Source organism: Vipera ursinii (genome assembly GCF_947247035.1).
Source record: "Vipera ursinii genome assembly, chromosome: 1".
In the NCBI taxonomy this organism is placed as follows: Eukaryota; Metazoa; Chordata; class Lepidosauria; order Squamata; family Viperidae; genus Vipera; species Vipera ursinii.
Window position 1 is genome coordinate 178,590,321 of NC_139512.1, and position 27,437 is coordinate 178,617,757.

Here is a 27,437-nt window from a genome sequence, read left to right on the forward strand (position 1 = left end):
CATGTGAAGTTGCGTCACCCGGCTTCTTGGTTTGAGCGTGTGGCGCAGAGAGGCGAGTAAGTGGAATGGATCGCTGGGAAAGTCTGGCAGGTTGAAGAAGACGCGGCTCCCTCAGTCAAGCAAGGAACAAGCAGGAAACCAAGAGCGCGGAGGAACAAGGGGTTTGGGAACCAGGAGGGCGGCGGCGTGGCAAAGGCGCCTTAGCCTTTTCTCGCGTGCAGGTCACTGTCCTCGGTGCAATTCTCAGCACTGGAGAAGTTGCGTGGATTTGACAATAGTTTCAGTATATTTCTTCTCTGATAGCGGTCGACCACAGACGGCCGAGAATTCAGTAAGGAGAGAGTTGCTTCTGTTGGTCCCTTATCCCCTAGTTCAGGGGTAGGCAACCTCGGCTCTTTTATAACTCATGGACTTCAACTCCCAGAATTCCTGAGACAGCTATGCTGACTCAGGAATTCTGGGAGTTGAAGTCCATCAGTCATAAAAGAGCCAAGGTTGCCTACCCCTGCCCTAGTTTATATTCCTAGATTTTCATAGCCTTATCTTCTGGCTGTGAACTCTGAAGCTTAGTATTGAACAGTAGACAATTTTGTTTTGCCTTTCTTCCTCGGTAATTGTTTAATACCTTGGGAAGCTTCCAGTTTTCTGAGAACCGAACACGTTTACTTGCTATTGTAATTCTTGCGTGGGCAAATGTACAAAATTGGAGGAGTGAATTAAAACTTTAAAAAACAAACAAACACACACCTAAACTAGTAATCTTTTCTTTTAAAATCAACTTAGAGATTTTTTTTTAAAAAAAACATTTAATCGAGCAAGAAAATCTCTTCATTTTCTTTGTCTATGGCAGTTTATTGAAGAAGTTTTGCAACTGAGACAAAACTAAACGCTTAGAGGCCAAACTAAATTTAGTATTTTGGATAGCTTTCAGAAATTGCAGTCACATTTACTTAAAGTGCAAATCCAACCTAAATACTGCACTAAATTTAAGTGTTCACAGTTTTGTCTCATTTGGGAAATTTTAGCCCAAATTGGTTCAGTCTTGCAATACTCAGCCCTCTCATTTTTTTTTTTAGATTTAGTTAGGCTATCACTTCATTTGGAAAACAGGTGACTGTACTAACTGCAGCAAAAAAACCCCAAATAAGTTATGTTCACAGCTCTCTTCTGATTTTCTTTTTTAGGTTCAAATACGTATTTCCAAGTAAGATATTGTAAAGAGACAGCAACATGAACAGGAAAGTGGAGTATTTTATAAGGTCAATAAGAAGGCTACAGGCATGTCACAATACAGGGAGATCTTTTCCTAGAAATGAAATCAAAACAACTGCATTTGGGATTAATGGTTATAAAAGTTCTGCACAAAGTATTCAATGTCCATTGTATGTTCCTTCTTGCTGGCGTCATTCTTCTATTTCAATTAGTTCTCAAAATACTTTTCTTTATGCTGGGAGCAGTGATGCAAATGAACAGAAAATAACTAATGATCTTGGCCATAAAGAGAAGTTTAAAGCCGTTCAAGTGAACTTCTCAGAGGAAGTTAGAAATACCATTGAAGAAAAGGATGAATTTGACATTTCCAAGGAATTTTTCAATGACCTTCAAAAATGTGTATCTCCTTGTGATGTACTAGACCTTACTGCAAGAAGTCTAGTCTATTCAAAGTATGTCAGTAACTGTTTTTCAGCTATGTGGACGCTTAAAAGAAATACAGTCAAGAGTCAGAACTACGATGAGACAAAGACAATGCTTGAACACCCTCAGTTTCGAAAGCTCTGCCAGTCGGTGATGGATGAAGCTAAGTACATGTATAGCAATGATTTGGCACACACTCTACTTTCTGTGGTAAAATTAGGAGTTCCACAAAATACCTTGTTAGTTCAGACATTACTGAGGACTTGCCAGGTAAGCAAAACAAACAACAACAACAAAAAACACAATCTAGACAAAATTTAAGGATGCTTTAAAACAGTTCTGGCTTAAACAGTTAAATTTATTATTTAGTATGTCTCAACTTTATATATTCTTTTCTCTTAAAAAAATAACCTAAGACATTTCAGTTTTATCATCTACGCATTGAAAAAGCTACTATTAATCTACGATCATGGGCACTCCATCACTGGAGATTTTTAAGAAGAGGCTAGATAGTCACTTGTCTGAGATGGCATAGGTTCTCCTGCTTGAGCAGGGGGCTGGATTAGACCTCCAAGGTCCCTTCCAGCTTCTATTCTGTATTCTATTCTGTTCTGTTCCTGTTCTGTTCCGTTTCATTCCGTTCCATTTGACTAAAACTTACAAAGAATGGCTGCAGGACTTGAGTTTGGCTAGTCTAAAGAAAAGAAATAGGGGAGACATGATAGTAATATTCCAGTATCTGAGGGGCTGCCACAAGGAAGAGGGGGTCACGTTCACCAGAGCACCAGAGGGAAGGACGAGAAACAATGGTTGGAAATTGATCAAAGAGAGAAGCAACCTGGAATTTAAGAGATACTTCCTGACAGTGAGGACAATTAACCAGTGGAACAGCTTGCCTTCAGAAATCGTGTGCGCTCCCATCACTGGAGATTTTTGAAAAGAGGCTAGAGACAGTCACTTGTTTGAGATGGTATAGGTTCTCCTCCTTGAGCAGGGGGCTGGACTAGAAGACCTCCAAGGTCCCTTCCAGCTTCTGTTCTGTTCGTCTGTACTCCATCTGAAAATGGAACTGAATTTAGGACTTATTTCCAAATTGATATGTATCACTGACCAGATACCTCACTTAGTCAATCAGAATTGGAGCTAGTTTGTACCCAGGAATTTTTCAGAAACTATCAGACCAGGAATCTAGACTAGAAAGGGTATTTTTAAAGAATAAAGTCCCAGATAAATGTTGAATTTTAGGGCGTTCATTGGTGCTCTGTTGGTGGGTGAATAAGAAGATACGAAAGGTTGAAGGGAGTTTCCTTTTGTTTTGACGTCTTTATGGCAGCTGATAGACAACAAAAATGGTAGAACCCTTTTACTTGGACTCAAGCAGTCCTTCACTGCAGGTGCCTAAGAGACATTTTTACAGTGGAAGAGCAGCTGATTTGGTTAGCTAGCACATGTAAGCATGGGTGATAATTTAGCATGTTTGAACTACCCTGTAGTACATGAGTGAGCAAATTTATTAACCGAAGATAATTGAGGATAACATGCTTCCTTTAGCCCAGTTTCAAAAGGAGCGGTATGCAAGAGATTTGTTAGGCTGGAAAGAACTTTCTGTCCTATTTCTTCCTTGTTTTATCTCTGGCCTTAGTTAGTACTTGTTTCAGCCTGCCTACAATGCAGCCCAAATCCCCATTCCCTATCACTGAGGGAATGGGGACTTGTTGGCTTACCCTATTACAATATATTAAGCGCTGGGGTTAAATTTCCTGGACTGGCTGTATATTTCTTCTGTATCTGAAAAATTAGAACATTTAAATATTCTAATTTTTGAGACAAAGGGAAAAGAAAAAGCTATTGGGCAATCTCATTTTTTAAAATAGTCTCATTGACATTAATAAGATTCAAATGAACTATTCAAAGTCATTTAAATTGATCTACAGTGTGACTATGAATCCAAACCTCCCTCTTAAGTTCTCAATACTTTATTGCTTTAAGTCAGGAGTGCCAAACTGCCGGCCCACAGGCCCAATGCATCAGGCAGAAGCTGTGCCCACCCCAGCTTCGGTCAGGGGAAAAAAGTTGTGATACGTCATGACACCCCTGCTTTAAGTCATCCATGTTATTTGTAGTGAGCAATGGTTTCATCTAGGTTGAAAGAGTCAGAGAAAAAGGGAACAGAGTTCCAGAAGTATTCCTCTCATCCCTGTCTTCAGTAGCGTAGCTGGGTGGGAATGGTTGGCAGCAATGAGCAGCACGGTTGGAATTGCCACTTTTATGAGCTCCGTGGACATTATCCGTATAGCATTTTGGCAGAGCAGCCAAATGCTGATTCCACTCCCAGCTTTCTGGTTTATAGCTAGAAAAGAAATGAAACCACCTTTGCGCTGCCACCATACTGCACGGAACCCTATATTGAGCAGGGCTGTGCTGTGGAATACTTGTTCTTTTTTTAACATTAGAGAAACTAACTGAGAGAATGAGAATGCTCACTGTACAATTAATAAAGCACTTATAAAGGTGGTACTGTACATTGTGGCTCTTTCCCCATAACCTCATCCCGCTAGAACAAGCCCATCTTACTTGTGCTAGCGGAAAGGACCCATTGGTCAAAGAACTCCGACTGCCAGGATCCAGAAGCAGAGCCTTCTCTGCTGCAGTGCTTGCCCTTTGGAACTTTTTACCCTCTTGAGATCTGCTCCTACCCTCCTATAACTCTTCAGTGAGCCTGAAGACTTGGCGCTGCCAGTTGGCCTGGGCACCGAATGGAGGAGTTCCACGCTGGAGGTAGCTGCTGGGTTGATGGCAGAAGCCACCTCCCCTCTTGCTCTCTGCTCTCCGCCCATCCATCTTTTTGTTATCATATTGATATATTCTCATGCTCTGTCATTTTTTTTCAATTTTCTTTCTCTTTATTATTTTAAGCTGCCTAGAATAGCCCCATGGCAAGATAGGCGGCAAATGAATTTAATTAATTAATGAAACAAATAAATAAATAGTAGGCATTTAATTTGTTAATTTTTCCTCTGTTTGGCCTATGATTTTATCTTTCCATGAAAATCTTCTAAAATGAATCTTTTCAATAGGAACGTATCAATGAATTTAATGATCGAAGTGTCTCAATTATTGCAAACACTTTGAAAGGCATGGAAAAATGCAAGAATGTGGAAGCTCTTCAACTTGGACTACAGTAAGAAAAGACTTTAATTAAGTTTGTACATTGGTACTCATCAGTTTTTGTGCACATGTGTGGGAGAAGTTTCTTCCTAGTTAAATACTTGTAGCTTATTCCAGTTTATATCTGAACCCAAATATCCTGAGCTTAGTCTTAATTCCAGTTCAAATTATAGGTTTTTAGTAAACTTTAATTAAGACTAATCATAGTTTAATATTCAGATGAAGCACTCATCAGATTTTTATTGGAACCAGGAACGTTTTTCTCCTTGTGATGGTGCAAGAGGAAAGGGAATTGGCGGCAGAGGTACTACATGAGGTTGAATTTAGTGATGCATCCAAATGTGTCCATAACTAAAAGGAACAAGAGTTTAGAACTGTGAATTTAAATTGATTAAATAGCCAATAGGATATTTGAAAATTAAATTAAACAGGTTAAATATGAATTGAAACTTTGTGTAAAATTGCTTCAGAATATAAAATGGAATAGATAGGAAATGTATGCATTTATTTAACAGCAAGCCACATTAAGCTAATGGGCAATTCCTGACAAATATACATAAGATCAATTTTTACTTTCTTAGACCAAATTCAACATACTATGATTCCAACTAAGATATAAATGAAGGATTTAACAGAATACTTTTCCTGTTTATATTATATTAACCTCTGGTGTAGTTCCTGAGAAACTTTAGTGTCCATATCCAGGCTGTCCACTGTTATTTGTTCTGGATATTTGTTTATCCCATTTTTAATTTTTTTCAATAATAAAGGCATCTTATAGTATTAGAGAGCATATCTGTGTCTATCATCTATTGCATACCATTAAAATCAGAATTGAAATTATCATAATGAATAATTAAAGGTTTGGTGGAAAAGCTGTATTTTTAATCTTCCTAAGTATTGGCTGAGTGGAGGTCAAATACATCTCCTTAGGGTGCCCATTCCACAGCCTGGGGCCCATGCAAAAGAAGGTCTTCCTGACCTACTAGATAACAAAATTCTATTAAAATGTGATCTGAAGAGATTTTTTTCTACTGATCAAAGAAGGCACGTTCATAGTTGGACATGTAGTTCTCACTATAGTCTGGCACTAACTAAAGCATTAAGGGCTTGAAGGTCTATTTATTTATTTATTTATTTAGTTACATTTATATACCGCCCTTTCCCTGAGGACTCAGGGCGGTTTACAGGGAATTAAAAATCCAACATGCAAAAGTTAAAAACCAAATTAAAAAATATTAAATTGACCCTGTACGCTTAAAAACCCCAATTAAAAATTAAAAATTAAAAAGGTCAATGCCAAACAAGTTGAATTAGGTCAGAAAACCAAGCATTAGCCAGTGCAATTCTTTCAGTATGGATTATGTGATCCATGCAACAGGTAGCATCCTGGCATTTTGCATCAGTTGCAAATTCTGGCATTTTTTGAGGGTACATGTATCCTCATGTACACCAGATTGCAGTATAAGTAGTTCTTAATTTATGACCACATTTGAGACTGGAATCTCAATTGTTGAGCGAAGCGGTCATTAAACAAGATGTCCATGTGATCATTTTGCTCAACAACTGTAATCCTGGCACTCCCGGTTGTGGTTCTTACGTGATCACAGGGCTCATTGAGTGGACAGAATCCCAGGTAAGTGTGTGTGGGGGGCCTCTGGGAGGCTCTATATAGGAGCTGAAAGTCTCTCTGGCAAAATCCAAGCAGGGTTTTCTGCTCCTAGGTGGAGAGACCTTAGCACACAGCCTGCACTGGGCCTCCCCAACCTCCCTTAAAGCACCTTGCATTTCTTTCCTTACCACCCTGCCTCTCCACTCAAGAGCTGAAAATCCTGTGACAAGAGAAGGCAACTTTCTTGGTCCCACAAGACGACATTTTTAATGGAGTGCATCACTGGCTGAATACATTAGAACAAGGTAAATGATGGACACTGGAACGGAGTTAAGGCTTGTGCTGGATCTGATTGCGCTCCCCAGCAATGTGCTGTTTGAGAGTGCTCCTCGATCTCCAGTTGTCACAAGAGTTTAGAAGTGCCAGTTGTAGTGAGAAGTGCATTTGCAACAATTACAGCCAGTACCTCAAATGTAAGTCTTCCTGAGCCAGCTGGACTTAGCAACTATTACCTGTGCCATGCTTATAACCCACGTAACTACAGGTAGTCCTCAAATTATATTTTTTAAAAAACGATTTTTGGAATCGGAACAAAGATACTCGACCTTACATCTGAAAGTACACTATTCCAGATATGGGTGACTGCTACAGTGAAGATTTGTGTAATGGGGAATCTGATAATGTATTTCTTTCCTTCTGGACCTTAACAAGGGAGGAAGAATCTTCTCAGAAAATCACCTTGTCCAGGAATGAAATATGTGAGAGATGTAAGGATGTTACAGAATAATTATTAAAGACCCAGCATATATTTCAGGACATATTAATGATCTGGTTTTAAGTATAAGATAGATTAGTAGTAAATTCATAGTTGATAGTGTCTCAATGCCCTTGTTAGGATGAAGAATCAGTTTACATGATCTGTCCTTGGCAGTTAATAGAATCTAAGGAATTTCTAAAGGCTTATAGAGGGTTTTTTCTATAGTGGTTAGTAGTTTGGGTAGTTTTAGACTAGAAGGTTAAAATGAGAGGGCTATTGATAGTATCTGGAATGCCAGTATCAGTTGTGGAAAGTGTATTGATTTACCAAGCAGCTATAGGTGATGCAGCTAACTAATATATTATCAGAATATAGGTGATGTAAATCTTTCCATGAGTTTGACCAAGTGTAAGTCAAAATATCTACCTAATACCATCCAGCTCATGCTTTCGGATCAGGGCTTCCTTGTGGATCCAACACTGGATTTTGTTTATGGTTCATTGGCAAGTAGTAAATCCTTCTCAGTGACAACTGGTTGTCCGTATGTCTTCATAAAATAATTAGAGGTTGGTGTTCATCCAGACCTTTAAAATACTTACTATTTTATTTCTGTTTTTAAAAAGAATGAACCTTTTTTAATTTTGGATTTTTTTAACATTCTGATTTTACTGTAAAGTGCCAAGGGCTCCTCTGAAAGGAAGATTAGAATATAAATAGTTATTTTTTTCTCTCATGGCCTCCTTTTTTGCTCAACTTTAATGGAAAAGTTTCAGATTTCAAAATACTTTAGGATAGCTTCTGATGGGAAGAATTAAGGAAACAGGAGAAGGTGGCAAAATTATTCCAGTGATTTAAGTTAGATTTGAAACAGTTCTTGGATTTTCCTTGGCCCAAATAATTTCAGAAGCTCAATTAAAAAAAGATTAGAAATTTAAAATATACAGACAGTATATACAATTTTGTGAAAAAGTACTTCTGTTTAGATTTCTTAAACTTGTGTTTATCTTCGCAATTAAATATCAGAGATTCATGTGGGACAAAGTACTATCAGACTGAAAACTAATACCACAGTTGGTATTTATTTCAAAATGTTTAGTGACAATATTTTAAAAATCCAGAACATAAATACTTTCCCCAAAACTCTAGCAAGCATATTAACTCTATAGAACTTTCATGGATTTAAAAATGAAATCATACTTGTCTAAACCAGGCATATGACACAAAAGTAATTGAATGAAATATATGACACTGGCAACTTATTTAAGTGTGACAAACAGACAGGTTTAGGAGATGCTGTGGAAATTTCCAATCCACAATTGTGTATAATAAGTCTCCAAAATTAGCTCTACTTTTAATTTTCCTGATGCTTAAAATGTATTTCGCTTCAATTAGAAGATGTATAATATCAGTCTTTGTGTGAGTGTGTGTGTGTGTGTGTGTGTACGTGCACACATACAATGATACCTGCTCCATTCATTTATGTCCATTACATAGTCTTTTTCTGAGTTTTTTTCCCTTAATAGGTTACTTTTACAAGAGAAAGTCCACAAAATATCGGATGTGTTTGTATTGCAAACCATAATGCGCAGTATTGGGAAGGATGTACCACTGACACTTAAGAGAAATTTGGAGGTAAAAATGGATACTGTTCTTTCATCTATGTTTTCAATTATTGCATTAAGTTTGTATAAATATACATGCAGGTATCATTGCTTTTGTCATCACAGAGGAAAAATTCATTTATTTTAAGAGCTACGAATGTCAAGGATCATGGAATATAGTCAGGAGCCTGATTAACTACCTATCTTTGATTATTTCTGCCTTTGCATAATTTTGCATGGATAATTTTGCACGGATAATTTTCCAGAAATCTTTCAACACTTAGCTATTCTCTCTGGCCTTAGAACACGATAGTTGTTGAACCCTACAGTTTTCTTGTTTTACTTAATATTTATGGTCATCATGATCTGTTTTTGTATTTTATTTCTTGCTTTTTTATGTAAGCTGCCCAGGCTGGGTTTGGACTAGGTTGGAATCTATATAAATAAATATTAAGTATTAAATCCTTACAGTTATGGTACAACAGAAGTGATTTCTTTATTTCTGTGTTGTTTTTACAAGAACTTTGATAGAAGACATGTATTTTCATTTATTTGATTTATCTACAATAATAAATAAATAAATATAAACAAATAAATAAATTACATACATACATACCCATCACATCCTGGACATAAAGTATTTCAACTTCTTCCCTCAAGACAATGCTATAGGGCATTGTACACCAGAACGATTAGACACAAGGACAGTTCCCCCCCCCCATGCCGTCACTCTGCTTAACTAATTCCCACAACAGTGTCAAAATACTTAGTAAAACTGTATTACTATGATACTCTTCATCTTTCCTATTACCTGTCCTCATCTTCTTATGACTATAATTTTGCTGCTTGTATTACAATTTATATTGTGGTGTTTTTTTGTACCCTAGTATGATTTATATTGTTTGCTTAGCTAGTACTCCATGACTATCACTTACCTTATGATTTTTGATGAAGTGTTGTATTTCACGATTTGTGATGAATGTATTTTCATGTTGTATATTATCATGATTATCACTATTACTTGTATGTACACTGAGAGCTTATGCACCGGAAACAAATTCCTTGTGTGTCCAACCACACTTGGCCAAGAAAGAATTCTATTCTGTTTTGTTCCTGCCATTTCATCACAGCAACACCAAGTGGATAAACAGATATAAAAACATAATACAAATAAACATCAAAATAACAGCATAAGTAAGTTTAAAGACAAACAGGCTAAAACAACATAATTATGAAATCACCATAACCGTATAGAAAGTAAGAAATTAAAAATAAGTAAATGGATAATTTTAAACCAAAAATATATGAAGCTGTTGACTACTTTTTCCAAACTTGAAATCTTCAAAGTAAAAGTAGGAGAAATATTTGTTAACTCTGTGACAAGAAATAATAATCTTATAATCCTTCTCTTGTAAGCCAATGATACTTCTGGCTAATTTGAAATTTATTTCAATTTAGAGCAAGATGTTGAATCTGATGGGTCACTTGACTGTTCCAAATGCTTTTCAAATGATCAGGGTATTGGGTGAAATGGACTATCTCTCTGTTCCAATCCTGAATGCTTGTAGTAAGACAATAATAGGTATGTCATGACAAATGTCTGAGATTGCTAATGTTCAAATCAGTTTATTTAATTATAATGCTTTTGAACCCAGTTTATTTTAATTTGCCATAAGAGTTTACAGATAAGTATTTGCTTACAAATAACAAAATAAAAAATAGAGGGTATACCGGTATGTGAATTATGGTTGAACTGTTGAGTTCTTGGTGTTCTCTGAACTTGATTGTTTTTCTGCAGATGTTTGCAGCGTCCTGTGGTCAGTGCCTGCAATTGGTAACATTTTTTGCCAGAAACAGGGATTTACTTCTGGTTTCTGGCAAAAAAAGGTCCATTGCAGACAATGGGTTTACTTAACAACCAAGGTGTTCACTTAATGACCAGCACAATTACAACTGTAATTTTGGGCTCAGTTATTGTTGAAAACCACGTATATTTGGAAATTTCCATATGGCCTATAGTTTATAAAACTAGACTTCTGCATTTATAGTGAAAGTAATAAATATTTAAGAGAATTGGCTCAAAAAGATAATTCTTAGACTATTTTAAATCACCACTAGGAAGGGGCCTTTTGATTTTATTTAACAATATGTAGTGGACATAGATAAGAAGAGTCAAAATGTTGGATGGCATGTTAATAAATTCTTCAAAAGAAAGAACCTCCACTTGACCAAATCTTGTCCCTTGAACAGTTCTTTAGCTTTGTCAGTTATGCTGTATTCTCTGCTTTGGGATTTATCATGTCATTTCTTTTTACAAACTAAAAGCACAAATGTGTTTACCAGTGTTATCAACCAAGTGAATTTCCAATGTTAGTTTTTTTTTTGTATGCATTAGAAAACATTGAAGGAACTCAATTTTGGAACCTAATGAATGTTTTGAAAACTGGCAAACAATTAAGATACCAAAACAGGATACTTTATTCTGCATTAGCTGATTATGCCACATCAGTCTTCTATACATGGAACAGAAATGAGGTAAATATGTAGAATGTCACTAGTCATATTACTGGCATTCTCAGTAGTAAATGAATGGTAGCATGGAATCTTAATATTGTTTTTAATTTTATTTTAGATTCATGATATTATTTAGGATAGTTCCCATAATTGCAAATTGGATTAGGGAGAGGTGTTGCAGTTGGACAATTAGCTTAATCTGTTTACCGTATTTTCCAGCGTATAAGACGACTGGGCGTATAAGACGACCCCCTACATTTCCTGTTAAATTATAGGGTTTGGGCTATACTCGCTGTATAAGACTACCCCTCTTCCAATGCACACCAAATTAAAATTAAAAAACATCAGATTTGATTTTACTATGGTAATTTTAATTCAAATGCTTATGACATGCAGGTACTTAGTAGGAAAACTGTCACTTATAAACATAAGGCTGTTTGTCATCAAACATGTAAACATAAAACTGCAAGTGGATTAAAAATAATAATAATAATAATAATAATAATAATAATAATAATAATAATAATAATAATAATAATAATAATAAGAAGAAGAAGTAGTAGTTGGAAGGGACCTTGGAGGTCATCTAGTCCAACCCCCTGCTAAGGCAGGAAACCCTATACCATTTCAGACAAATGGCTGTCCAGTCTCTTCTTAAAAACTTCCAGTGTTGGAGCATTCACCACTTCTGGAGGCAGGTTGTTCCACTGGTTAATTGTTCTAACTGTCAGGAAGTTTCTCCTTAGTTCTAGGTTGCTTCTCTCCTTGACTAGTTTCCATCCATTGCTTCTTGTCCTGCTTTCAGGTGCTTTGGAGAATAGCTTGGCTCCCTCTTCTTTGTGGCAGCCCCTGAGATATTGGATCACTGCTATCATGTCACCCCTCACCCTTCTCTTCGTTAAACTACACATACCCAATTCCAGCAACCGTTTCCTATTTTCCTAATTCACATTTTCACTTTTCCTAATTCACGCTAAAGCTTTCCCTGCGCAGAGCCTTAAGTAACACCAGCTGCCTGCAATTAGTGCAGGTTCTCATCCCACCAGGCTCAAGGTTGACTCAGCCTTCCATCCTTCCGAGGTAGGTAAAATGAGGACTCAGATTGTTGGGAGCAATAAGCTGACTTTGTAATAAGGCTGCTTGTGGGGTGTGTGTGTGAAAGCTCTAATAAGCAGGCATATACATAGAATGAAGGCTATTGCTAAGCACATTGATTTGTGCTTTAAATTGTAAGCCGCCCTGAGTCTTCGGAGAAGGGCGGGATATAAATGGGATTAAAAAAAAAAAGACCAAATGGGAGATCCGCTCCAGGTTTTCCAGCCAGCCCGCCCAGTTCCTGAGTCAAATGTGTCCTTAGAGCTAAGCAGCTGCTCTGGCTACACCTGCCTTTCAAGTTGCTCTTGCATTCCCCACCTGCCTACAGCTGCTCTTCAACTTTAGAAGGAAAGACGCCCAGACCCCAGCCTGTAAAAAATCACAAGACTGCAGCTTCTACTCCAATTGGTCCCGCTTTCCCTGCGCAGACTAAATGGAAGATCTGCTCCAGGTTTTCCAGCCAGCCCTGTCCCTAAAGTTTCAGCACCCACGGTATAAGACGACCCCTGACTTTTGAGAAGATTTTAATGGGTTAAAAAGTCGTCTTATACGCCGGAAACTACGGTATTCTATAATTTCACAAATGTATGCTGGACTATGAATAAAGTGAATAAAAGTTTTTTGTTTCATCTAAAAAGTTATCAGGAAAGTGAAAATAGATAGGAAAGAGGTAAATAAAAATTTAAGTATAATAGGATTTTTTAACTGGATGACTATATGATGATGTTTTTGTGGTCTAGTGATTTGGGACAGATTTAATTCTTCCATGTGTTTAGAGATACAGTGGTAATTTGCCATCCAATTTAAAAAGGTCTCCAATGCAGCTCATGATTATAAAATATAGTGACAGTATAATAATGTCCATACAAAATTTCACCCCTCCACTAGTGATAATATCATAAAAATATAATCAAATAGAAATAGATACATCAGTCACCAAATACATGATTTGTTAAAATGATAATTATTAAGTGCTTAGTAAAAGAGAAATCTAGACTGTTTAATCTGACTACTACTATTCTCCCATGTTACAATTGAGCTTCCTGTGAGGCTGGAAGTCATTTGAAAAAGAAAAGTGGGGGGAGGGGAGGGGGAGGGACATTGGTTTGATACTGTATGTTCTGAACAGCAAATGGTAGACGCTATTCTTTCACATTCTCTGGGGGTATTTTTCCCAGCCATTTTGCTTTAATTTAAATTCAATTTAAAGTAAACTAACAATTTATAAGTAATAATGGTTACTCATGCATATCATAACTTTCTTCTGTATTATGAAGAATTACAATTTGGAAAGGCTTTGAGTAGTTAACATTTGGGCTTTGGAGAATGCAACCAGGCTACTATTATAGCAGATTAGTTTCAGGGCGGTATATAATTAGTTTCAGGGCGGTATATAAATATTATTAAATATTATTAAATATTATTAAATAAATAAATAAAATAAATATTATTTCACAAAGGACCAAGGGGAGAAATTTTGCCTGAGAAGCAAAGGATTGTGGAATAGAGATGCAGGAAAGCAAAAAGAAATTGGCTTCTCTTTTCAGTTGTATATTCTCAGGCACAACAACCTTTTCAACTATTTTTTTTAAAAAAATCCCCTTAATAAAATTGTCTTGATATATGCGCATTATTTTAACTTCTTTTGATTTCAGGTAATTCTGTTACTTTCAGCCTTTGAAAATCTTAGTGTTCATCCAGTCCAACTGATGGATAAATTTCTTGAGGAAGTGATGCTTCATCCAGAGTCCTTGAACCTGAAAGATGTTATAATTATTTTACGAGTCTATTCCAATCTCAATCACTTCTCCAATGGCCAAAACCAACAGTAAGTTATTTTTTACTAAATACTCATTTCAGAAATAATTTCTGAAACATTTCTGGTCATTTGTGAATAATCTCAAATTTGCCACTAAATTAATATATAGAATTCTTTAATGGTTGTGAGTATTATAACATGGGTATTCAAATTTTGTATTACTACAATCCAGTAAAGGATGTCTGTGATGACACATTAACACACACCCCCCTGAGTAAAACAAAAAACAGAACATAAACATTTTTATTTTATTCTTGTTTGATTTTAACAGATATTTGAAAGGGGAAATGAAAGGACAGAAGAGAAGAGGAAAATAGAAAACAGATTTACAAGTCGTATAAAATTGAATAAATTCATAATAACATTAGATTTGTAATGCATATAAAGTTGGCCTTTATTCATTCACTCCCTGAGATTTACAGGGTGCCTCAATGTGTTACAACTCTGGGCAACTTACAAAATACAATAAGAAACCTATATCATTAAAAGAGAATCCAAGGAAAGTCAAAGTTATTTAACATACCAAAACATCCACCACCCCTTCAAAGCAGGGGCTAGAGCAGGGGTAGGCAGCCTCGGCTCTTTTATGACTCATGGACTTCAACTCCCAGAATTCCTGAGTCACGCATAGCTATGCTGACTCAGGAATTCTGGGAGTTGAAGTCCATGAGTCATAAAAGAGCTGAGGTTGCCTACCCCTGGGCTAGAGCATAGAGCACTTTACAGCCAAATCAAATCCATAATCCGTCGATATAATAAGGCCGTCGATATAATAAGAGTGGTCAATCAGAATAAACAATAGGAGTTTCTATCTAATAAAGAAAGTCTGTCATAACAAATCAAGCAAAATCTAATATTATAAAAAGCCTTAAACCCCAATTTTGGACTTAGTCCTAGTAGCAGAAGCAATATTTTTAACGTGAAGGGGGGAGCTGCCTTGGTCTGCATAATTTCTGAATCTGGATTTCCCTTTCAGTATAGCCTTCAGAGTAGCCTCTCATTCACCAAGATCAGGAGAAAAGAGGGGAAAGGCTCTTTCCTTGCCTGGGCTGCTCTAAGTACCCAAGTACTGTTGTTAAACTGCTGCCGCTTACAGGACATTGTCAGACTAAAGACTGGAGCAAATTTCTCCAGCACTGCCCATGAGGGAACATACGCATCTGTTGTTCGGGAATAGTTACACAGGCATTTTTTTATATGTCAGTGAATGTTAACGTTTCCTTCTTGACCGTGCCTCCTTCCTCCTCCCATCAGGAAGTAGGAACCAATCAGCATGCAGGGTGCACATCTCGCACAATGTGCAATTGAGATTCGGGAGGTGTTTGCATTGGCCCATCTGCAGCCCTGTGCAACCTCCACTTACCTATCAATCCCTTTGTAATGGAGGCATGCAGTGATGGCTGTTGGTAGTTACGGGTAATGCTAAATCAGTCTTAAGTGGCTTTTGGCCCTCTCTCTCACAGAGCCTTCACGAGCCTGGCCTTTTTTTAGTACCGGCCTTGTGCTTGTAAATCCCTTCCCCTCTGTAAATATTCTTTCTGCAGAATAAGCGTTGGGCCTTAAGGCATCATCATTCCTTCTTTGAAAATTAAATGTAATGTCTTTTTAAAAAGGATCAGCATCACTCGGGCTTCATACATCTTGCCCGAATATGCTGGGTTGGTTGGTTTACATTCACTACAGATTTGCATCAATGTATCAACGTGATACATTGGGATGTGGTGGCTCAGTGGGTTAGGACGCTGAGCTTGTCGATCAGATGGTCGGCAGTTTGGTGGGTCGAATCCCGAGTGCCACGTCACAGAGTGAGCGCCTGTTACTCATCCCAGCTTCTGCCAACCTAGCAGTTTGAAAGCACGTAAAAATAGTAGAAAAATAGGGACCACTACGGTGGGAAGGTAACAGCTTTCCGTGCGCCTTTGGTGTCTAGTCATGCCGGCCACATGACAAGTGCTGGCTCTTCGGCTTTGAAACGGAGATGAACACCGGCCCCTAGAGTCGGAAACGACTAGCACGCATGTGCGGGGGAACCTTTACCTTTACCTATCAACGTGATAAATGTCCTATAAAAATCATGGGCAGTGCTGATGCTGTTGTAGTTTGCTTAATTACCAGGATAAAAACATCATAGTCAGGTGCAGCAAATTACATTCTATCTTTGAAAATTAATATTAAAAATTGAGATGTTATAATGATAATTTTAAAAGCTACCATGGTACAAATATTTTTAATTTAAAAGGTAATTACAAACGAATTATAACTTGTTCTAGAAGTGATGCTAATACTAAACAAATCAAATCTGAACATGATGGAAGAGCTGTGTGTTTTGTTTTTGATTGTGGAAGGAAGTTCCTATTGCAAAATAATGATATGTAGATATTTTCCTTATTTATCTCATGAATATATAGCTATGAGTTGATATATAAGCTATTTGTAGATTTATTTAGCTTATTAGGAATTTATATATTTGTTTACCTCCATTTTTTAAAGGTTTCTTGACTCTCTGAATAGTATATTGAATAAACATCTACATGAGATTGATAATACAGATTTACTAAGAGTTGTATATTCATTCTGTCTTGGTGGGTATCTTCCCCAACTTGCTCTTAATCAGCTGCTTCAAGAGGAAATACTCAGTGATCTAGTAAAATCAGGTTAGAGATTAATTTATTTTATTTTTATTTTCTTTAATCTGTGATGATCATATCTATGTATGTAATTTTCTATGTAGACAAATTAAAACAGTCTTGAGGTAGATGTCTTGGCATGTATGTATGCATGAAAGTTTGTACCATCCAGAATAATGTGGTGTTGTGTATCTATTGTATACTTTTATAACAACAACAACTATAGAAGTTCTATAGAACTGAGGTTCTATAGGCTGAGGTTGATGGTGGGACTAGTCCCTCAATTTTCTTGGCAAGGGTACCTGCTTTCCAAGGACTGAGAGAGAGTGACTGGCCCAAGTTCACCCAACTGGCTTTGTCCCTAAGGGAGAACTAGAACTCATGGTCTCCCATTTTCTAGCCTGATATTTTAACTACTACAACCATTACACCAAAGTGGCTGTCTTTTAAGTTGTTTAGCATGGAAAAATAATAATAGAAGGCTACAAACACCCATGAGTTTACACCAAAAAATAAATGTAAAAATGCATAAAATTTCATGATTAGTATGTAATCATTACAATATACTGGTATATAAGAGGGATAGCTATATTAATTTCACGAATATACTTTAAACAAATGGTTAAGTAGATGTTAGCATTTTATGAAGCAGTCAGTTTCCAATATGTGTTTTTTCTCTCACAACAGCAACTCCCATGTGAATATGGGGAGTTTAATTTTCAGCCTTCCAACTATGCCATTGGCCAAACACATTTAACCTCTGTTCTGTTTTGTTCCATTCTGTGTTTGGGAAACAAAATTAAGTATGTACTACTGCAAAAAAAAATTAGAGAGGATTCCCGGCAAGTACATCTTTGTAATTATAGTCAAGATTTAGTTGTATCCAATACGTTGAAAACCAGTAGACATATTTGAAAGTTATTAGGGAAGAAACTGAAGCTGGTTTCTTGTTCACTTGAAAACTGACTCATTCATATTTTCCTAGTTTATTTTAAAATGGCAGATAAAATTTGGACTGAGAGCAAGGTTAAGTCTGTAGACCAATATTTTGTTCTTTGTGTCTTTGGCATTTTTGTGAGATTATAAAAAGAATAAAGCTTGACTAAAACTGCTAATTAAAACATATTTTATATTCACATTTGGTTCTGATACATTGGTGGCCTTGGAATTTCTTATTATTTTAATTAAATTAGATAATCCCCCTACCCCCAGGTTAAACCAACTTTTTTACAAATTTGGAATGAGGAATCTTCCAAGGTGATGTCTTCAGGTTTTTTTAAAAAATATGAAATACTTTCCTCGGGTTTTGAGATGAGAATAATTCCCAAAATATTTTGTGTAAGTGTTTCTATTGAACTTCTTAGGGATTGTTTCTAAAAGGCTATTTATATATTTTTCTATCCTAGTTGTTTCATAAATATGAAGATGTAGTAACAAATATGGCCATTGGCTGGAAATCCTACACATAGTCAAGAGAATGTTGACAAGGGAGATTTGTTTAAATATGTTAATGTGCTGTTAATTACATCCCCCAAATTTTGAATGGATCTATTTATGAAGAACTTTGGATATGTTATGCTTTGGTTGGTGTGAAAAAAAGATTGTTATGTTCTTAGAGTGACACTGGCACACCAGATTATAAAGAGCTATATGGTAAGGCGTTGATTTGGTCTTTATCAACACAGTGGAAGGAACAAAGTATATGATACTCTGTCAAACTGTAACTTAAAATTTGAGAAGCTTTAAATAGAGGAAACAGTATGTTTCTTTCATTACTTCGCCCGCATTTTTCTTTTTCTTTTTTGTCCTTTCCCCCTATTTTTGTACAGCACTTATATATTTTGTTTTCTTTTGCTGTATTAAAGCAATAAAAACAAAGTTAAAACAGGTAAAGGGGAAAAAAGGCTCCTGGTAAAGGTAGTTATCAAGCTATATTTATTTTATTTCTAGGGTGCAATGTGGGGAGAAGGTTGCAGACATCAAATTAAATTTGACCATGAGCTAATACTGATTAAGGATGCAGTTTGGAGCTTTCCGAAAGGCTTATGGCATTGAACAAATCTCCAGTATTTCATTCCAATATTTGAAAACCTTTTTTTTTCATTCTTAGGCAAAATATATGTCTTTATTCAAGCAGCAAAGCGTTCATTGGCTAATAGTTTTACTTTTAATTTCTTTTATATAGGAAAAAGTCTAAGTATGTTGTCTGCAATAAATGTTTGTCTAGAACTTGATGGAAATTCTTCCACAACATCAACAATTTTGTCAGAGAAAGTGTCATCATTACCAAAGGAAATACTTGATTTTAGTTATCCTGAAATACAGGAAGCCCTGCTTACGCTTTTGGGAAATGAAAATTCCTTTCAATCACATGTACAACTGGCTCAAGGTTACAGCTTAGGTATGAAATGTCACAGTGTTATTATCGTCCAATACTGAGCATTTGCTTTGAAGCCTGAACAGATGCTTTCCTATTGCTACTCAAATCATTTACTGATTTTTACACACATAAAACCCAGATATGACTAAAGCCTAGATTACTTGCATACTGCTCTCTACCTATGAGTACTGTGGTCATATGTCCTTTATTAAGGACAGTTCTTTATTTAAATTTATATATTTTTCAAATGCTACTTTCGCCCTTTCTGGTCACTTAACGTTTACTATACAAATAGTACCACTTAATGTGCAGCCTTTCACATTTTGTGAAAAATATGAAAATTGAATTGTCTTTTTAAAAATAAATTTACATTTATTTATTTAAAAATAAATTTTAGATATTTTTATTAGAATATGTGCTTTTGTAAAGTTTTTCTTGGTTTTGCTCTTGATTTTTCCTTTGTAAAACAAAGTTATTAAACACCAAACATTAAAAAATATCCATATGCGTCTCTTTCAGATTTGCCCCTTTTTGAGGTTTGTCCTTTATTTTTTCTGAGAAAATATAATCACTCTAGAGATACATAGCCATATAAATCCATAATAATAATATAAGGTAAAGGTAAAGGTTCCCCCGCACATGCATGCTAGTCGTTTCCGACTCTAGGGGCCGGTGCTCATCTCCGTTTCAAAGGCGAAGAGCCAGCGCTTGTCCGAGGACGTCTCCGTGGTCATGTGGCCGGCATGACTAGACGCCAAAGGCGCACGGAACGCTGTTACCTTCCCACCGTAGTGGTCCCTATTTTTCTACTTGCATTTTTACGTGCTTTCGAACTGCTAGGTTAGCAGAAGCTGGGACGAGTAACAGGCGCTCACTCTGTTACGCGGCACTTGGGATTCAAACCGCCAAACTGCCGACCTTCTGATCGACAAGCTCAGCGTCCTAACCCACTGAGCCACCGCGTCCCTCAATAATAATATACATATAAACAGATATGGCTAAAGTACAGATTACATGCCTACTGAGGGGATTGTCTTGCTATCTCCTCTTCCTCACCTTAAGGGGGGGAAGCCCAGAAGAAAGCCTTTTCTATGATTATTCCATCTCCATCTAAATGCATTTTTCATTGGGAAAAGCAACTGAAAGCTCCTAAGACAGGGGTCAGCAACCTGAAACAGTGAAAGAGCCACTCGGAACCGGTTCCCTCACAAAAGGAAAAAATGGGAGCCGCAAAAAAATGTGTGCGCATGCGCGTACATGCGTGCATGCGCAGAACAGGGTTTGACTGAAGAGTGGAGCCAAGGCGAGATATGCACCTACCCTGCATATTTGCATTGATTGGTTGAAGTTTTTTAGTCCCACTTTTTTTTTTGGACTGCACATGGCAGAGGACTGGGAGCCGCAGGAGACGGCTGAAAGAGCCGCATGCGGCTCCGGAGCCGCGGGTTGCAGACCTGTGTCCTAAGAGAACACTGGGATTAAGTGATTCACTTTCAGTCATTATTTTTGTGATGCTAGCTTTGAGCTGTTGTATAATTGCCTTGACCTAGCCCTCCCCTCACAAATACAAAGTATCAAATAAGCATAATGTTATAAAAGATAATGGAAGAAAAACTTAACACTTAATGGGGCAATCATGCTTATATGTAGATTTTAAAAGAAATCTAAAATTTCCTTTAAGAGACAATTTGTTTACGGTTTTAAAAAAATGATTTAAAGTTTTCATGTTGATAAAAATTCTCACTGATAGCATGTATTTTGTTTCCATGCTTACATGGGCTCACTGCTTCAGTGTGCAGAAGAATTCACAGCTGTGTATGAAACCATATTACTTGGGAAAGATTTTGTCCAAACCTCAGTTGTTTCTAATCAGTTGTGATTTTTTTCCTCCATAACAAGAGTAGTATTTCTCTTCATCGATGTTAGTAAAACAAATGTAGCTTATTTGCATTTAATATGTTATTGAAATACATTTTTCCTTGTATTATTTTGAGAAATTGTGAGTGTATAGCAATTTATTTATAAAAATATAATGTTTGACTCTTTTTTAGATTTTGAAATTTTAATGGATACAAACCGGAAAATAGCATTGACAAGCACAGAAGCAAATCAGCTGAAAGGTGATCCCAAGCTCAAAAGGTAATTTTATCTTAGTTACTCAGTAGATTGAATTTCCAGGCACAATTGTTTAGATTTCATGATCTGCAGAGAAATAAAGACTTCATTTATTTGGCTGTGCAGACATCCAGGTCTAAGGGCAAAATGTACATGTGGACACACTTCAAGAACCCATGCCATTTCCTGGGATTCAGCAAGTACCCTCTCTAACTGCTGTATGATCTCTGGAAAATAGAGGTGCATTTTATGTGTACACACAATAATTCATTGGAATGATTTCTCTTTATCTTTTTAAACTGTCATTATAAAGGCAATGGGTTTATAGCAGGGCTATAGGCATTAACCTGAAGTCTATATCAGCTTTTGAATGACCACAATGTAAAAGGGAATGGTACTCCATAGAAAGAGGTGGAAATGTGTTTAACTGAAACACATATTTGCATAAATCAGATAAAGTACATATGCATATAGGGCAGGCTTTGGTTACAGTTATCCAAGTGAAGAGCCTTTGGAGTTTTCATCCTTATTTTGCTGTGTTGATATTTACAAGATTCTGCAGATTGCTATAATTAATTCTGTTGTTGTAGGCATTTCTCTTGTTCTTGGTTACAGGATAGCAGTACTGTGCCCACCTTCATCTGCTTTCTCTAATCCCTCACGACACCCAAAGGGCAGGTTAGCAATGAAGATAAGACATTTAAATCAACTGGGATACGAAATTATATTGGTAAGAAAACGTTGAAATTATTAAGGGAGAATAATATTGGAACGTGTCCTTCCTTTAATGATAGAATGATAGCTCCAATATTTCCCCCCCCCTCTTTTCATTATGATTTTTGATGTAAGATTTGTGCTAATTTACAGTTAATTCTTTTCTCTTCTTTTTGTTTTTGTTGTCAAGGTTTCTTATAAGGAATTCCAAAAGCTGGAGAAAGAAGAGGCAGTTTTGTTCTTCAAAAGACAAATATTTTTGGCAGAAAACATTTAGTACCTGAATAAAGTACTCAAGATGGCTGAAATTTATTTTATTTTTATTTATTTTAATTCCATTTATATCCCGCCCTTCTCCGAAGACTCAGGGCGGCTTACAAGCTTAGCAGTAGCCTTCATTCTATGTATATGCCTGCTTATTAGGGCTTTCACACACACACCAGCGGCATTATTACAAAGTCAGCTTAATTGCCCCCAACAATCTGGGTCCTCATTTTACCTACCTCGGAAGGATGGAAGGCTGAGTCAACCTTGAGCCTGGTGGGACTCGAACCTGCACTAATTGCAGGCAGCTGGTGTTACTGAAGGAGGCATTAGCCCACTGCGCCACCAAGGCTCTGGGTGCAAATCCAACTGAGTTCATTGAATTTTGGATTTTGAATATTTAATAATAGTAATTTCAATATTTTGTAGTTTAAGAAAAAAACTGAATAAGATTCCTTAATATTCCTGTCTCTCAAATTCATGTGAAAATGAAGAACATACATATGTAACTACAAATATATTTACCATATCCAATGAATGCTAAATATTGGGTAGCAATAAATGATTGTTTTCATCCTCAGTAAGAACTTGATTGCATAATAATTTATTGACTTGCATACGAATAAGTATTTTGTTCCGCTAGCTTTGTATTTATTTATCAGATGCCATTTTGAAGATCCACTGTAAAGTGTAATAATCAGGGATATTTGTGTTTTTAAAATGTTTTGGAAGAAATGGTTTAGACCTGTTGGATTACCACTTCTAACACCCCTAGCCAAGCCAACCAATGAAAGTTGCCTCCATTAAAGCTGAATTTGATCTTTTATGCCACTCATAAAAGTTTATGCCTTCATTCGTCCTACAGGTGGTGCTATATGCTTGGTCATAACTTACATTTAGGAAGACTTCTGTATTACTTTCAATTTAGCTGTACAGAACTTTTGCTCCCATTAAGAAAAGAGCTAGAGGACACATTTTTCCTCATTTCTGCCTTAACAGAACAAAAATTACCCCAAAATGTGTTTCTTGAGAAAAATTCAAAACTTAATTTTTCTGAGGGCTGATCATGATTACAAATAAAATAATAATATTGCTGTACTTGCATCTAGTAAGACCAAGATAGGCATAAAAGCTAAATGTATTATTTCCACATTGTTCAGATGAGTTTTTGCATTGTTAAAAGTGAGGTGGTTGTGAGTTATGTGCCTACATGTACTTAAATATTTTACTGAAATGAATAACGGAGCCCAGCCCACATACATTACTAGTGAGACGGGGGACATACTGTATACCATGTTTCCCTGAAAACCCATTATTTTATTTTTTTTGCCTCCAAAAGAGGCACCAGGGCTTATTTTCAGGGGGGGATCTTTTCCAGTCACCTTTCAGCAGCAACACCAACAGCCCCGCCCAACCAGCCCACTTCTTTTGGGGCCGAAGGAGCAGCTTCATTCTGCAACTGAATCAATTGCTCGGTTCTCAATTGAATAGGCCTTCTGGAAAAGCCTCTGACTGCAAAATGCAGGCAGCTGCAGAAAGAAGCTACTCTTTCAGCCGCAAAGGAAGTGGGCTGGCGAGGCAAGTGTCGATCCATGGTAGGCCTGGTGTTCTGACCTGACTCCCCAAACACAACAGACGCACCAATAAATCTCCAGTGTTCTTTTTATTCAGGAGCGCCAGCATCTTCACCCAGCCAACTAGTTGCCTCCAAACAATGGAGCACACTCTTGTAGCAAGAGTCCTTCAGGCAAGCTGGCTATTTTCCAACAAGCTCAGAAGGCGCACTGACTCCCAGCACCACAGGATCCGAGGAAAACTGGCAAGTTTCCAAACAAGAGTCAGGAATTCCAAATAGAAGTGGCTGATTGGCAGGGAGACAAATAGTTGTCTGCCACACCTATTTGTCTCTGCCCCTGCCTTTTATCCACAGCTGAGGGTGGGGCTCTCTTAGCAGCAGTGAGTCTTCCACCCCGAAGGCCGGCCCATAGCCTCTTGCTGTTATCCTCTTTACTTTATAGACACCACATTCATGGCCAAATGTTCACTTCCACAGTGCCTGATGTCTACCCCACTCCTTGTGGAAACCATCGATGGCCAGTTGCTGCAGTCCAGTCCAATTATGGCCACCATGCGACCGCTGCAGATGCATATTAGCACACATGAGGCTATCCAATTTAACATCGCCTCTGACCTGCATTTTCCTGTGGTCCTAGGCATGGACTGGCTTTGGGCACATGACCCCCTGATCTATTGGTCCCAGAGCCTCATTGTGTTCCCAAGCCAGCAATGCACCAGCCATCACCACTAAGTATGGGCAGCCCAAGTCTCACCAGGGCAGCCCTGCCATCTGAACTGTGACTTTGCTGACATCTTCAGCAAGAAAGAGGCGGACCAACTGCCCCCACATGAGCCTTACGATTGCCTGATTGATCTGGTCCCTGATGCCCCACTTCCAGTTGGCTGTATTTACGCCATGTCCGAGTCTGAACTGGCCGTGCTGCATGATTTTTTGGTGAAAAACTTGGCAAGGGGTTTCATTCGGCCTTCTGCTTCCCCACTGGCCACCCCCATGTTGTTTGTTAATCATGGGAATTGAGACTCTATTGTGATTACCACAAACTTAACTCCATCATGGTGCACAACAGGTACCTGCTACCCCCCTCTCAGAACTCTTAGAACGGCTCTGTGAGGCTTGAGTTTTCACCAAACTGGACCTATAGGGGGCATACAATTGGTCCAGGACTGGGCTGGAGGCAAGTGAAAAACAGCATTTCATACTCAATATGGGCATTTTGAGTAGATGGTCATGCCATTTGGCTTGACCAATGCCACTGCCATCTTCCAGCACTTCATGAACGATATTTTCCGGGACCTATTAGACTCGTTTATTGTCATTTATTTGGACATTTTTATTTACTCCCCATCCCGGGAGAGCCATCAACAACACCTCCAGTTGGTTCTGCAATGGCTTTGGGAGCATCAGCTCTATGCCAGTCTGGAGAAATGCCAGTTCTTCCAAACTACCATCGAGTTCCTAGGTCATCACATCTCCTCCGAGGGCATAGCCATGGAGCCCAGCAAGGTGGAGGTGTTACATAACTGGCAGCCTCCACATCTTCTCCAATTACAATTGGACTTTCATGTGATCCTCCTCTCCTGAATCACTTGCCTCAAGACATGGAGGTCTCAGCCTTTCCATCTGGGGGCTGGCGGACAGCCCAGGCTCTGTCTCTGTCCCTGACTGTGACAGCTCCATTCCTTCATCCTCATCGGAGCTTTCAGATGGCCCTGACGCTGGGGCTGATGCCCACTCCTGTGCTTCTTCCTCTGAGTTGGCTGTGGAGTCCTCCGGCGGCCAACAGGCCATAAGCTCCACTCCTCCACCCCTGCCCTAGCTTGATTTTTAGGCATGCACTTTGCCCCAAAACTAGGACTTATTTTGTGGGTAGGGCTTATATTAAGCCCATCCCCCAAAATCAAGCTGTGTGTGTGTGTGTGTGTGTGTGTGTGTACCCATACATACATATACTACATATGTATATATTGTGTGTGAGATTCCATCTTGAACTTGCTGCAATGGATTAAATGGATTAATTATATCTCTCCGGGAAACTCAGTATTTGGGTAAATTCCTTACTGTTTCTGATGAAACTACAAAAATCATGTTCATGTGATTTGTATAATTTATACAGGTAGTATTGAATTGGGCTTAATTTGTACTAATTATTCATTCATTTTAAGGTTAGGCCAGGGTATAACCTTCACGTGAATTTGGAATACTCAGTAAGTCAATCCAGACTATTTTTAAAATGGATATATTGAACAAGTTCATTATTCTCCCAAAATTCTCAAGACTGTGAAAAGAGAAAAGGCAGAATAGTTTTCCTGCAACTACGAATGACCTCCCCCCATATATCTGGAATTTTGAGATACCAGACAGATCAGGCCTTTCTACTTTTTGTTTGGAAAAAGGGAGTGTTGGTGTAGGTAGCATGGGCAAGTAAGTCATCATCCTAAAGGCTTGTGAGGGTTTGGACAGATGTGAACCCAGTCACTACCCAGACATAAACCAGCATATGTGGAAGACTTTAGCAAAATGAAGGAGCAGTATGTGACACAGATACTTCACCACTTGTATAACTCTCACTGTAAAAGGTGGGAAATAGTTTGCTGGGTAAGATCTGGCTAATCAGGACCCCAAGCATCCAGAAACATGTTCATGCAAGTATCTTAAAGAGTTAAAATCAATATTTTTCCTAAAGTATCAGCTTATGATTTATACTGAAAATAAGTACTTTGCTTTGGTCTTTTGCTAACACTCTAATTTTTCAATTCATGTCAGACGAGCCTTGGTGGAGCAGTGGGCTAATGCCTCCTTAAGTAACACCAGCTGCCTGCAATTACTGCAGGTTCGCATCCCACCAGGCTCAAGGTTGACTCAGCCTTCCATCCTTCCAAGGTAGGTAAAATGAGGACCCAGATTGTTGGGGGCAATAAGCTGACTTTGTAATAATGCCGCTTCGGGGGGGGGGGGGCGAAAGCCGTAATAAGCAGGCATATACATAGAATGAAGGCTATTGCTAAGCACATTGATTTGTGCTTAGAGTGTAAGCCACCCTGAGTCTTCGGAGAAGGGCGGGATATAAATGGGATTAAAATAAAAAAAATAAAAAAATTATTCAGTGCTTAAATCATTAGGCAGTTTTATATTGCTTGTAATTAAAAAAACCTGAAAGTGTAAGTAGCTGGTCATCTCAGTGCATTAGAGTAATCTTTTTAGCTTGGTTGAGAATCATACTGTGTTTCTTTTACAGATGAGCTGAGTGTAATCAAATTCCGCATCTATGCAAGATTTTTATTCTGTTACAAGCAAAGCATTGATTATAAATGGGTTAAACATTTAGCAATAAAAAACATTTAGGAGGAACTTCCAACAGATTACACGAATTATCTTGATGATCTACCATTTCTGTTGTGATGGGTTACAATCTTTGCCCATTTATTTAGAAGAAAGACACAATCACTTTAGCAATTAGGTATTCAGAGAGCCAGTTTGGTGTAGTGGGTGAAGCATCAGACTAGATACTGGGAGATTCTGAGTTCTAGTCTCACTTTAGACACAAAGCAAGCTGGATG

The 27,437-nt window shown here is 37.7% G+C and overlaps 1 protein-coding gene across 5 annotated transcripts; it reads left to right on the top strand.

Annotated features, from left to right (window-relative positions):
• The first annotated feature begins 11 nt into the window (after nucleotides 1-11).
• On the top strand, nucleotides 12-22,881 carry FASTKD2 (FAST kinase domains 2). 5 transcript variants are annotated; one of them, XR_014493888.1, is made up of 13 exons: nucleotides 48-331; nucleotides 1,185-1,905; nucleotides 4,713-4,816; nucleotides 8,696-8,804; nucleotides 10,232-10,355; nucleotides 11,169-11,308; nucleotides 14,038-14,210; nucleotides 16,692-16,855; nucleotides 19,014-19,229; nucleotides 21,260-21,347; nucleotides 21,450-21,563; nucleotides 21,939-22,053; nucleotides 22,228-22,250. XR_014493888.1 is itself a non-coding variant. In XM_083374780.1 (12 exons), the coding sequence occupies exons 2-12, from the start codon at nucleotides 1,231-1,233 to the stop codon at nucleotides 22,312-22,314; spliced, it is 1,995 nt and encodes a 664-aa protein (XP_083230906.1). In that variant the 5' UTR covers nucleotides 12-221; nucleotides 1,185-1,230; the 3' UTR covers nucleotides 22,315-22,881. The 5 variants fall into 5 exon arrangements, 4 of the variants coding, with proteins under 4 accessions (XP_083230906.1, XP_083230907.1, XP_083230905.1 ...); XM_083374780.1 differs by lacking the exon at nucleotides 21,450-21,563 and having other exon boundaries at nucleotides 12-221; nucleotides 22,228-22,881; XM_083374781.1 differs by lacking the exon at nucleotides 21,450-21,563 and having other exon boundaries at nucleotides 30-56; nucleotides 22,228-22,881.
• The last annotated feature ends 4,556 nt before the right edge of the window (nucleotides 22,882-27,437 follow it).

Coding starts and splice junctions, on each gene's coding strand:
- FASTKD2 (XM_083374780.1), top strand. CDS start 1,231: ATGAACAGGAAAGTGGAGTATTTTATAAGGTCAATAAGAAGGCTACAG. Junction 8,805..10,231: donor CACTTAAGAGAAATTTGGAG/GTAAAAATGGAT, acceptor ATTTCAATTTAG/AGCAAGATGTTGAATCTGAT. Junction 19,230..21,259: donor GGCTCAAGGTTACAGCTTAG/GTATGAAATGTC, acceptor ACTCTTTTTTAG/ATTTTGAAATTTTAATGGAT.